We start from the raw sequence: 14,069 nt of genomic DNA on the forward strand, positions 1-14,069 counted from the left end.
GGATGGCCAATTTCTTTCCCTAAAGGACATTAACCGGATGGGTCTTTACAACAATTGATGACCATCACTGAGGCTTGTTTTCCATTCCAGATATTATTAATTAATTTGTGGGACATGGGTGTCGCTGCTGGCCAGCATTTATTGCCCATCCCTAGTTGGCCTTGTTCAGAGGGCAGTTGAGAGTCAACCACATCGCTGTGTCCATAGAAACCTACAGCGCAGAAGGAGGCTATTTGGCCCATCAAGTCTGCACTGACACCAATCCCATCCCAGGCCATATCCTCACAACCCCACACACTTACCCCGCTAATCCCCCTAACCTACACATCCCGGGACACTGAGGGGCAATTTATCATGGCCAATCAACCTAACCCAAACATCTTTGGACTGTGGGAGGATACCAGAGCACCCGGAGGCAACCCACGCAGACACAGGGAGAATGTGCAAACTCCACATAGTCACCCAAGCTGGGAATCGAACCTGGGTCCCTGTAGCTGTGAGGCAGTAGTGCTAACCAAAGTGCCACCATGCCACCCCTGTGACTCTGGAGTCACATGTAGGCCAGACCAGGTAAGGGAGGCAGATTTCCTTTCCTAAAGGACATTAGATAGGTTTTTCCAGCAATGGTTCCATTGTCATCAGTAGCTTCTTAATTCCAGATTTTCTTTTTTATTGAATTCAAATTCCACCATCTGCTGTGGCGGGATTCGAACCTGGAGCTCAAGAGCATTAGTTAAGTTTCTATTGTGGGTTTGCCGCTGTTGCCGCGGTGGGATTTGAACACGCTGTACCGCGGCGATTCGCCAGGGTCGCCTGTCCAGTGACGTTAACACCCCCGTCTCGCCACTGGATGGGGCATTTAGCAGACAGTCAGGAAGGGAGGGGTGTCCTCGGCCCCTTTTCCGATCTTATTTTCCCTCCCTTGTATTGCAGTTGGATGCAGATCGTGAAGAGGACGAAATATTCAGTGACATCAACGCCGTGGTTTCAAGGAGACTGTTCCTAGCAGGAAGAGACGGTAGGAACTATTTCTGGGGAATTCACTGGGATCTTGCTCTCATTCATAACACAGGAAAAGCGAAATACCAAACAGGAAAAGATCCTTGGAAGCAATTCCTTAGTGAGTGGGTTATCTTTTAACAAGAACAGCCTTGTTTCTATCACGTTCAAACAGCATTGTTTCTGTGTCTCTGCCTCCCGCATGGTAACTGTTTCATATCTCAGGTTGTTAGGCAGATGGAATGTAAACATGGATTAGATAGGCCGCGTGTTCTGTAATTTACCTCAAAGCGACCCGATTAGTTGGGGAAAATGTTTTATAAAGGGTTTTGAGGCTGTGGATTGCAGTGCTGGAGTTCGGATCAGAAGCTTCACTTGTTAACTAATGTTTCTTTGGGTGAAACGATGCCCTCCGAGGTCCAGGATGGCGACGGCAGTGCAGATGCGCAACTCCTCTGTGGCGTCGGACGCCATGTTAGTGTCGCGATAGCCGGCACGCAGTGAATATCCGCATCCTGGGGGTCACCAGGGGCCAAAAACTGAACTGAACCAGTCGCAGAAACACAATGGCTACAAGAGCAGGTCAGAGACTGGGAATCCTGCGGTGGATAACTCACTCGCTTTCCCAAAGGCTATCCACCATCCGCAAGGCACGAGTCAGGAGTGTGCTGGAATACTTGCCTGGTTGGATGCAGCTCCAATAACACTCAAGAAGCTCGACGCCATCCAGGATAAAGCAGCCTCGCTCGACTGGCACCCCCTCCACTACCTCCAACATTCACTCCCTCTGCCACCGATGCACAGTGTCAGCAGTGTGTACACGATGCACTGCAGCAACTCACCAAGGCTCCTTCAACCCCATAATCTTAATCTCTTAGGATAAGTGCAGCGGATGCATAGAGACACCACCACCTGGAGATTCCCCTCCAATTTAATCACCATCCCAAACTGGAAATGCATTGCTGTTCCTTCACTGTCGCTGGGTCAAAATCCTGGAATTCACTCCTCAACAGCTCATGAACTGCACATTTAGCACGGCCAATCCACCTAACCCGTACACCCTTTGGACTGTGGGAGGAAACCGGAGCAGCCGGAGGAAATTCACACAGACACGGGGAGAATGTCTGTGTGGAGTCTGCACCGTGACCCAAGCCGGGAATCGAACTCAGGTCCCTGGCGCTGTGAGGCAGCAGTGCTAAACACTGCCGTTGTGCACAACATACTCTGTCATACAGTCATAGAGCTTTACAACCCAATAATAGGCCCTTAGGCCTATCGTATCTGCAATGATCATCAAGTACCTATCTATTCCAATCCTATTTTCCAGTACTCGGTGTTTCAAGTGCTTATCTAAATGTTGTGAGGGTTCCCGCCTCCGCTCCCCTTCAGACAGTGAATGCCAGATTCCCGCTACCATCTGGGTGAAAAAAAGTTCCTTAAAGCCCTCTAAACCTTCTGCTCTTTCCCTTAAATCTATGCCCCCTGGTTATGGACCCCTCTACGAAAGGGCAAAGTTTCTTCCTATCTATACCTATCCATGGGTGGCATGTTGGCACAGTGGTTAGCACTGCTGCCTCACAGCGCCAAGGATCCGGGTTTGATTCCCGGCTTGGGTCACTGTCTGTGTGGGGTTTGCACATTCTTCTTGTGTCTGTGTGGGTTTCCTCCGGTTTCCTCCCACGCTACAAAGCTGTGCAGATTAGGTGGATTGGCCACGTTAAATTGACCCTTAGTGTCAGGGGGACTAGCTAGGGTAAATGCATGAGGTTGTAGGGATAGGGCCTGGGGGGGATTGTGGTCAGTACAAGCTCGATGGACCGAATGGTCTCCTGCGCTGTAGGGGTTCTATGATATCCCTCATAATTTAGTAATCTCAGTCAGGTCCCCCCTTCCTTTCTCTGCTGGAAGGAGAACGAGCCCAGCCTAACCAGCCTCTCTCTCTAGCTGAAACACCCAGGCAACATCCTGGTGAATGTCCTCCCCACCAATTGTATCCTTGTGTGTTCCTGGTGATGTAGGCTTTATTTTTATATATCAGCCCTCCACAGTATGATGGGTTGAAACTAGAAAATGATGTGTACTTGTCTGAGACTGTTCGGTAATAACTCCAGAAAGTGTATTGGAACGTGCGCATTGCTCATGCTTGAAGATATTCTCAACAAACTGCCCTCACCGGCTCCTGCTCACCTACAGATTGTGAGAACTTTTACTCTATCAGCGGACGTGGGCGTCACTGGCATTAATTGCCCATCCTTAATTGTCCTGGAACTGAGCAGCTTGCCAGGCCATCTCAATGCCAACCACTTTGTCCCAGTTCTGGAGTCACAAGATGGGAGAGTGGTTATGGTGGCACAGTGGTTAGCACTGCTGTCTCACAGCGCCAGGGACCCGGGTTCGATTCCCGGCTGGGGTCACTGTCTGCGTGGGGTTTGCACATTCTCCCCATGTCTGTGTGGGTTTCCTCTGGGTGCCCCGGTTTCCTCCCACAGTCTGAAACCTGTGCTGGTTGGCCGAGCTAAATCCTCCCTCGGTGTACCCGAACAGGCGCCAGAGTGTGGCGACTAGGGGATTTTCACAGTAACTTCATTGCAGTGTTAATGTGAGCCTTACTTGTGACACTAATAAATAAATTTAAAACATTCCCCCCCCCCCAGTGAAATTTTTAACAACTGCAGCTCCATGTTGATCATTAGACTTCTAATTCAAATTTCACCATCTGCTGTGGTGGGATTTGAACCCAGATCCCTGGGAACATTATCCTGGGTCTCTGGATTAAGTAGTCACTGTAGTTCCAGATGACCAAAGGGTGTAACTGGTGGTGATTTTAACTTGAGGATCACCGCATCTCAGGCAAGGTTGAGAAGACGGAACCTTCATGAATAACCTCAATTGAACCCACGCTGTTGGCATCGCTTTGCCTGACTAACTAACCGTCCAGCCAACCGAGCTAAACCAACCCCCTAGAATCCAGCTGCTCTCTGGATTACTAGTACACTGACAATATTACTGTGTCCTCATCACTGCTGTGGCAGTGCCACAAAGAATGCCACATCTTTGCCCAAGGCCACTAAAGTTTATTTTTGTTTTGAAGTTTATTTATTAGTCACAGTAAAGCTTACATTAACACTGCAATGAAGTTGCTGTGAAATTCCCCAAGTTGCCACAGTCCGGCACCTGTTCGGCTCAATGCACCTGACCAGCACGTCTTTCAAAATGTGGGAGGAAACCGGAGCATCCGGAGGAAACCCACCCAGACATCAGGAGAATGTGCAAACCCCATACAGATAGTGACTCAAGCCAGGAATCGAACCCGGGTCCCTGGCGCTGTGAGGCAGCAGTGTTAACCACTGTACTAACTGTTAGGGTGGCCCAGTGGGTACAGTAACCAGCATTGCTGCTTCACAGCACCAGGGACCCAGGTTCAATTCCGGCCTCGGGTGGATGCTTATGTGGTGTTTGCATGTTCTCCCCATGTCTGCATAGGTTTCCCCCAGGTGCTCTGGTTTCTTCCCACAGTCACAAAGATGTGTGCGTTAGGTGGATTAGTCATGGTAAATGCACAGGATACCAGGAGGTGGGCCTGGGTAAGATGCTCTATCAGAGAGTTGGTGCGGACTTGAGGGCCGAATGGCCTCCTTTTTCGAGCAGGGATTCTATGGTTCTGTGCCTCTGGAGGCAGACATTTCTGATGGTGATGATTCATGTGCAAATGATCGACAAAATAAATAATAATGAATGCAAAGGAAAGATAGGGTGGGGGGTACACCCCTCCACCCCCACGTTATTCACCTCTCTTTCTGACTTAAAGACCCAAGAACAAAGGACGAAGAAAATTACAGCACAGTAACAGGCCCTTCGGCCCCCAAGCCAGCACTGATCATGCTGCTTGATTGAACCAAAACCCCTTAAAAGTCACTATTATATCTGCTTCCACAACTCCTCCAGCAGTGAGTTCCAGGCACCCACTACCCTCTGTGTATAAAAAACCTAACCTTGTACATCTCCTTGCCCCTCGCATCTTAAACCTGTGCCCCCCCCAGTAATTGACTCTTCCACCCTGGGAAAAAGCTTCTGACTATCCACTCTGTCCCTGCCCCTCATAATCTTGGAGACTTCTATCAGGTCACCTCTCCACCTCCGTCGCTCCAGTGAGAACAAATCGGGTTTCTCCAACCTCTCCTCATAGCTAATGCCCTCCATACCAGGCAACACCCTGGCAAATCTTTTTTGTATTCTCTCCAAAGCCTCCGCATCCTTCTGGTAGTGCGGCAACCAGAATTGAACATTATATTCCAAGTGTGGCTTAATTAAGGCTCTATAAAGCTGCAACGTGACTTGCCAATTTTTAAACTCAATGCCCGGTTGATGAAGGTAAGCATGCCACATGCCTTCTTGACTACCTTCTCCACCTGCGTTGCCACTTTCAGTGACCTATGTACCTGTACACCCAGATCCCTCTGCCTATCAAGCCATTTACTGTATATTTCTCATCTGTATTAGACCTTCCAAAATGCATCACGTCACATTTGTCCAGAAGTTGAGGACTATTTACAACTAATTAGCTGAATATGGGTTTCTTGGATAAGTGACTGCAAGTGTCCCTCTGAAGATTAAATAATCTTGCACGGAATAAATAAATTGCTCAAGTTCATTCCTTCCTTAGCAACGGAAATGAAAAGCAACTGTGATTTCTATCTAACTGCTCCATCAGGCCACTCCGCATTTCAGACAGCCTCCTTAAAGCTTCCTTTAATCATTTCCTTCCCATATTCAAAACCTAGCTCCGTCTCCCACCATCCTTAGAGAGAAGAAAGTCCTTTGAATCTTTATGCTTTTTATTACTTTGAGTAATTTCTCAATAAAGCTCAATTATTAGACTTGGTGTCGTGCAGATTGTACTTCAGATTAATATCTTAAATATATTTACATGGAACTCAAAATCTAGACAGGATTAAAAAGCTTCAATCCACAAGGCCATAAGATGTAGGGGCAGAAGTAGGCCAGTCGGCCCATCGAGTCTGCTCTGCCGTTCAGTGATGTCAGGACTGATCTGATGTGATAATCCTAAACTCCACTCTTCCGCCTTATCCCCTTATTCCCTTACTAATTAAAAACCTGTCTATCTCAATGACCCAGCCTCTGCAACTGTCTGCGGCAAAAAATTACACAGATTCACTACCCTCTAAGAGAAGAAATTCCTCCTCATTTCTGTCTTTAGTTGATGACCCCCTTACTCTGAGATTACGCCCTCTGGTCCCAGACTCTCCCACAAGGTCAATGCATCCTGTGTCTTGACCAATATTTTTATTCATTGGAGGGACACGGGCATCGCTGGCTGGCCAGCATTTATTGCCCACCTCGAGTTGTCCTTGAACTGAGGGTCTCGCTTGGCCATTTCAGAGAGTCAACTACATTGCTGTGGCTCTGGAGTCACATGTAGGCCAGGCCAGGTAAAGACAGCAGATTTCCTTCCCTAAAGGGCATTAGTAAACCAGATGGGTTTTTCCAACAATGATTTCATGGTCATCAGCAGATTCTCAATTCCAGAGTCTTTTTTTTAAGAGAATTCAAATTCCACCATCGGCCGTGACGGGATTCGAACCCAGGTCCCCAGAACGTTAGCTAGATTAATAGTCTAGCGATAATACCACTAGACCATTGCCTCCCCCTATTTATTCCTCAAGTCAGGATAAAAGCAAATTACTGCGGATGCTGGAAGCTGAAACCAAAAGAGAAAATGCTGGAAAATCTCAGCAGACGTTTCAAGACAAAACATCAGCTCTTTTCTCTCCTTACAGACCTGCTGAGATTTTCCAGCATTTTCTCTTTTGGAGCCAATATCATCAGGTGGATGTAAAATGCTCTTTATACTGTGTTGTTTCAATGACCCACACTGACAGGTCTGCAGTACACATTCTGCCACTAACTGAGGACTGTTAAGTACTATTTTCTAAGCTATGTGACAGTATCACAGCTCCTAATGATGTCTGATGACTCGCAGAATACCTAGCGAGAGAGAAAATTCTCCGTCTCCTCCCCAACACAATTCTGAGCTATGGGACATCATTCCACACCTCTGTTGACACAGGCACATACACAGATTATCCAATTAAATATTTATCAGGGGACGGTGCCACAGTTATCAGGGAGCGCAGGTACAGACAAGTTTCAGTTCTAGCACTTTCGCTCTGAATGGGGAGGCCTGGGCTTTTAAAAGACATTCTTTACTTAATGATTGAGCAGGGATAAACATAGCATTACCTTTTGAGCCTGGGAGTTTTATAAATAGTGAAATTGAGACAAGAATAAACAAGTCAGTGGAATTTACGCCAGCATTGTTTTGCCAGGAGATTTGAGTGCTGCTTAATGCCTCACATTCACCTGCCAACGTTCTCTTCCCACTGCAACTCCTATCAGATACCCACTGATTCACTGCCCCTTCATACACTGCTGCCAGCCTCTCAGTCACATTCACACTTTGCACTACTCAACTACTCACTGCCAACTACTCAACTCTGACACTGTTCGCCCCACATTCTCTGACACATCTCTCTCTCTTGCAGGGGTGGCACAGTGGTCAGCATTGCTGCCTCACAGTGCCAGAGACCCGGATTCAATTCCAACCTTGGCTGACTGTGTGTGGAGTTTGCACATTCTCCCTGTATCTGCATGGGTTTCCTCTGGGTGCTATGGTTTCCTCCCAAACTAAAGATGAGCAGGATAGGTGGATTGGCCATGCTAAATTGCCCCTTAGTGTCCAAAGATGTGTAGGTTAGGTGGATTGGCCATGCTAAATTGTCCCTTAGTGTCCAAAAATGTGTAGGTTAGGTGGATTGGCCATGCTAAATTGTTCCTTAGTGTCCAAAAATGTGTAGGTTAGGTGGATTGGCCATGCTAAATTGTCCCTCAGTGTCCAAAAATGTGTAGGTTAGGTGGATTGGCCATGCTAAATTGTCCCTTAGTGTCCAAAAATGTGTAGGTTAGTTAGATTGCCCTTGCTAAATTGTCCCTTAGTGTCCAAAGATGTGCAGGTTAGGTAGATTGGCCATGCTAAATGTGTGGGGTTTGAGGATTGGGAGGGGTGTTGGTAAAATGTTCTGTCAAGGAATTGGTACAGACTTGATGGGCCACGTGGCTTCCTCCTGTAGCATAAGGATTCGATGAGATAGTTCTATGTGGAGCCTTGTGCTGTATATTGTTAGTGGAATGTTCAATAAATGTTTATCAATAGCCTTGCCTCAATACTGATCGAGGACAAACTCATCCAAGACCCACAATGATGATCACAGGTCCTTGATCCTTTGGAGATGGGAGAAGGTGCAGACCCTGCACAGGCAGTGACCCAAGCCGGGAATCGAACCCGGGTCCCAGGCGCAGTGAGGTAGCAGTGCTAACCACTGTGCTGCCCAGTGCTGTCCAGCAAACTGTCCAAATGCTGATTCTGTGGCCCAAACATCCAGGCAAAATATCATCAGTGAGCTCTGGCAACTTGCTGAGGCAAGTATGCATTGTCCAAGTATATTATCTATTGATATCCCATCACAGAAACTTGTATTGCAGAGAGAGGCATGGATACCTGAGATGAGAGTTGAGGAGCTGGAAACTGGGTTACAAACAAAAGAGTGGGAACCAGTGTTTGTTCTGGACTATAGTATCCACAATAAAACAACTGTGAATTACCGGAATGTCCCTGCGTTTTGATTCAGTAAATGGATATCCATCTGTTTAAAGAGGGGGTCGGCAGTCAGATACTCCACTATGGCTTCAGAATCCTTGTTAATATCTGTGTCTGTATCGCTCTGACTGCCTCCCACATTACCTGCAGCAAGGTCCTCAACAATGATAACTTTGTTCTCATTGCAACAAGATGATCTGGGAACTTTTAAGAAGAGATGGGATTTTGTTCTCAGTACTGGGCTGACTAGATGGTGCGGTGGCCCAGTGGTTAGCACTGCTGCTTCACTGCGCCAGGGACCCGGGTTCGATTCCCGGCTTTGGTCACTGTCTGTGTGGAGTCAGCACATTCTCCCCATGTCTGCGTGGGTTTCCTCCGGGAGCTCCGGTTTCCTCCCACAGTCTGAAAGATGTGCTGGTTAGGTGCATTGGCCATGCTAAATTCTCCCTCAGTGTACCCGAACAAGTGCCAGAATGTGGTGACTAGGGGATTTTCACAGTAACTTCATTGCAGTGTTAATGTAAGCCTACTTGTGACACCAATAAATAAACTTAAATGAGAAAGGCTCGATACCCTGTCACTCCAAGATGTGTTTCTTAAACAAACTGTGTAGTGCCCTCAATCTGAGAACCTCACGATTCTTTGCAGTTCTTTCTGCTTTAACCATATCAGAGCAATGCTGATAATATGTCAGCTCACCCCTATCTCAATCCTCCCTGTGTTACCTCCACATGTCCCATCCAAAGCTGTCCTGGCTGAACCCCCCCCTTCTCTCCCCCCACCTCCAGATCATTCAGAATTCTTGTATCTTAACTCATAGCTAATCCTTACTGACCTATCATTTCTGTCATTTCTGACTTACTCCCGGTGGCTCAAAACCAATAAATTAAAACCTCTCCTTCTCATGGTTGAATCCCTTCGTGGCCTTGTTCTTTCTGATTGCTCTGACCTCATCCAGCATTATAATCTTTCCCTGTATCTTTTTATTAAATCCATTCAGGGGAGGTGAGCTGTGCCGCTGGCTCAGTCAGTGCATGTCGCTCATCCCAAATTGTCCATGAGAAGGTGGTGGTGAGCTCCCTTCTTGAACTGCTGTGGTCCACGTGGTATGGATAGAATCCAGAATCCCTACAGTGCAGAAGGAGGCCATTCAGCCCATCGAGTTTGCACTGACCACAATCCCACCCAGGCCCTATCCTTCTAACCCCATATATTTACCCTGCTAGTACTTGCTCCACTAAGGGGCAATTTAGCATGGCCAATCCACCTAACCCACACATCTTTGGACTGTGGGAGGAAACTGGAGCACCTGGAGGAAACCCACGCAGACACAGGGAGAACATGCAAGCTGCACACAGACAGTGACCCAAGCCAGGAATCAGATCCAGATACACCCACAGTGTTGTTAGGGAGGGCGTTCCAGGGACCTAGTGACAGGGAAGGAACAGTGATGTATCCCCAAGTCAGGATGGTGTGTGGCTTGGCGGGGAACTTACAGTTGGTGGTGTTCCAAGATATCTGCTGCCCTTGTCCTTCTAGGTGGCATTCCCACCTCCCTCAGCTATGACTGTTGGTAGGCCATGCCTTCATCTGCCTAAGTCCTTGATGAGGCCACACCTTGAGTATTGTGTGCAGTTTTGGTCTCCTAGTCTGAGGAAAGACATTCTTGTTATTGAAGGAATCCAGCAAAGGTTCGCCGGACGGATTCCTGGAATGACAGGACTGATGTATGAAGAGAGACTGGATCGACTGGACTTGAACTCACTGGAGTTTAGAAGATTGAGAGGGGATCTCACAGAAACATTAAAATTCTGATGGGGCTGGTCAGGTGAGATGCAGGAAGAATGTTCCCAATGTTGGGGAAGTGCAGGACTAGGGGTCAAAGTCTAAGAATAAGGGGTAAACTATTCAGGACTGAGATAAGGAAGAACTACTTCTCTCAGAGAGTTGTGAACCTGTGGAATTCTCTAGCACAGAAAGCTTTTGGGACCAGTTCATTAGATATGTTCAAGAGAGAGCTGGACATTGACCTTGTGGATAAAGGGATCAGTTGGGTATGGAGAGAAAGTGAGAGTGGAATAAAGTGCATAATCAGCCATGATCATATTGAACGGTGGTGCAGGCTTGGAGGGCCGAATGGCCTACTCCCGCACCTATTTTCCATGTTTCCACGTAGAGATCATGGGTTTGGGAGCTGCTGCTGAAGGAGCCTTGGTGAGTTGCTCAAGGGCACCTTGTAAATGGCGCGCACTGCTGGCACTGTATGTTGGTGCTGGGGGCTGTGAATGTTAAGATGGCAAATGGGGTGCCAATCCAGTGGGCTGCTTTGTCCTGGATAGTGCCAAGCTTCTTGAGTGTTGTTGGAGCTGCACCCATCCAGTGGAGAGTTTTCCATCAAACTCCTGACTTGTGCCTTGTAGCGATAGGCTTTGGGGGGTCAGGAGGTGAGTTACTCTCTACAGAATTCCCAAAACCATACCTGCTCTTGTACAACCATTATTTATATGGATGGTCCAATCCAGTTTTTGGTCAATAGTAACCTCCAGGATGTTGATAGTGGGGGATTCAGTGATAGTAATGCCATATGTCAAGGTTAGATGGCCAAATTCTTTCTTGTTGGAGATGGTCATTGCCTGGCATTTGTGTGGCGTGAATGTCACTTGTCACATATCAGCCCAAACCTGAATATTGTCCAGGCCTTGCTGTATCTGGACATGAACTGTTTCAGTAACTGAGGAGTTGCGAATGGTGCTGAACATTGTGTAATCATCAGCAAGCAGCCCACCTCCAATGTTACAATGGAGGGAAGGTAATTGATGAAGGTGGTTGGGTTTAGAACATAGAACATAGAACATTACAGCGCAGAACAGGCCCTTCGGCCCACGATGTTGCGCCGACCAGTTACAAAAACAATGACCCACTAGCCTATACCAATCCCTTTTCGTCCATAAACCTATCCAGAGATCTCTTAAACGCCCCCAAACTAGACGCATTTACAACTGCAGCAGGCAGGGCATTCCAATCCCTCACCACCCTCTGGGTAAAGAACCTACCCCTGACATCCGTCCTGTAGCTACCCCCCCTTAATTTAAAGCCATGCCCCCTCGTGCTAGCTTTCTCCATCCGAGGAAAAAGGCTATCACTATCCACCCTATCTAAACCTCTAATCATCTTATATGTTTCAATAAGATCCCCTCTTAGCCGCCTTCTTTCCAACGAAAACAACCCTAGATCCCTCAGTCTCTCCTCATAGGACCTCCCCACCATACCAGGCAACATCCTAGTAAACCTCCTCTGCACCCTCTCCAACGCCTCCACATCCTTCTTGTAATGCGGGGACCAGAACTGCACACAGTACTCCAAGTGCGGCCGCACTAGAGTAGTGTACAGTTGCAACATTACACTGCGACTCCTAAATTCAATCCCCCTACCAATAAACGCCAAGACACCGTACGCCTTCTTGACAACCTTATCTACTTGATTCCCAACTTTCAGGGATCTATGTACACACACACCTAGATCCCTCTGTTCATCCACACTATTCAAAGTCCTCCCGTTAGCCCTATACTCGACACATCTGTTGCTCCTACCAAAGTGAATTACCTCACACTTCTCCGCATTAAATTCCATCCGCCACCTCTCGGCCCAGCTCTGCAACCTATCTAAGTCTCCCTGCAGACTATGACACCCTTCCTCACAATCTACCACACCTCCAACTTTGGTGTCATCAGCAAATTTACTAATCCACCCAACTATACCCTCATCCAGATCATTAATAAAAATTACAAACAACAGTGGCCCCAAAACAGATCCCTGAGGCACACCACTCGTAACTGCACTCCATGATGAATATTTACCATCCACCACCACCCTCTGTCTCCTATCTGATAGCCAATTCCTGATCCAACTTCCTAGATTACCCACAATCCCATACATCTGCATTTTCTGCAGAAGCCTACCATGGTGAACCTTATCGAACGCCTTACTAAAATCCATGTATACCACGTCAACTGCCTTACCCCCATCCACCTCTTTGGTCACCTTCTCAAAAAACTCAATAAGGTTAGTAAGGCACGACCTACCTGCTACAAAACCATGCTGACTATTTCTAATCAATTCATTACACTCCAAATAACTATAAATCCTATCCCTAATAATTTTTTCTAAAACCTTGCCCACAACAGAAGTAAGACTCACCGGTCTATAATTCCCGGCAAAGTCTCTGTTCCCCTTCTTAAACAATGGGACAACATTCGCTATCCTCCAATTAGGACACTACCCTCAGGAACTCCTGCTGTGATGTCCCGGGACTGAGATGACTGACCTCCAACAACCACAACCGTTTTCCTTTGTGCTCGCTATGCCTCTGGAGTTTTGTGTGTTCCCACATCCCTCGGCTATGACTGTTGGTGGTCGCGCCTTCATCCGCCTGGACCCTTGGCCCAAGTTACTGACCGGAGCCATCTCCCTCGCCTCCTTAAAACCCAGTCTCCGCACAAATCTTTGACCATCCCCCAGTCTGACATCTTCCTCTTCTGATCCTGTATCACTTCATGGGCTGTGAAATGCTGTAGGATGTCCTGAGGCGCTATAGAAATGCAAGCTGTTGCTCTGCTTGGCCTTGTCGATGCCTCTGTGAAACATCTTGGGATTCTTTCCTGTGTCGAAGACGCGTTAATATAAATTCCAGTTGAGTATGAGTTTGAAACACTCGTTGCCAGTGCGAGGCTTTCTCCAAAATGCAGCTCATTCATTTTAATTGCTGTCTTAATTGCTTCCCTGTGCTGACAGGGGCATTTGAGAAAGAATGAAAGCTGAAGGAAATGACAGAGCGTTGCAATGCTGATAGAAGCTGACACCATCTGCAACCTATTTCAATAACACACTGCGCGCTGCCTCGATAACTCTTCATTAGCAAATACAGATGGAATCACTAAAGTGTACAGCCAGCAGCATTGCAGCACTGAACTAGTCAGGCAAATCAGGATCCAAACTGCGGTTACGGCTTAAACTGCCCTAACTTACTGAATATTAAATGTATGTTAAGTGCAACAGAACCGTTCCATCATTTCTTTGCTGTTTGAGAAGGAAGGGAGGCAGCAGAAGGGAAATTATAGGCCAGCTAACCTGACTTTGGTCATTGGCAATATTTTAGAGTCCGTTATTAAAGATGAGATGGCAGACTACTCGGAAGTGTATGATAAAGTAGGAGTGAGTCTTCACGGCTTCGTCAAGGGGAGGTCATGTCTGACAAATCTGTTAGAGTTCTCTGAAGAGGTAACAAGGAAGTTAGATAAAGGAGAACCAGTGGATATGATTTATTTAGATTTCCGGAGGACCTTTGCCAAAGTGCCGCATAGGAGACGGTTAAATCAGTTAAGTGCCCGTGGCGTTA

At 47.3% G+C, this 14,069-nt stretch overlaps 1 protein-coding gene across 1 annotated transcript in view; it reads left to right on the forward strand.

The window, feature by feature from the left end:
* LOC145358415 (adenylate kinase isoenzyme 1-like) overlaps positions 1 to 14,069 on the forward strand; it is a 150,814-nt gene that overhangs the window by 48,197 nt on the left and 88,548 nt on the right. The window contains exon 7 of the mRNA XM_080212466.1: positions 934 to 1,018. Coding sequence (XP_080068592.1) covers positions 934 to 1,018 — 85 coding nt within the window. The remainder of the gene's footprint in view (positions 1 to 933; positions 1,019 to 14,069) is intronic.

The sequence above is a fragment of the Carcharhinus amblyrhynchos genome, chromosome 25 (assembly GCF_965287045.1).
Source record: "Carcharhinus amblyrhynchos chromosome 25, sCarAmb.v2.hapA, whole genome shotgun sequence".
NCBI lineage: Eukaryota > Metazoa > Chordata > Chondrichthyes > Carcharhiniformes > Carcharhinidae > Carcharhinus > Carcharhinus amblyrhynchos.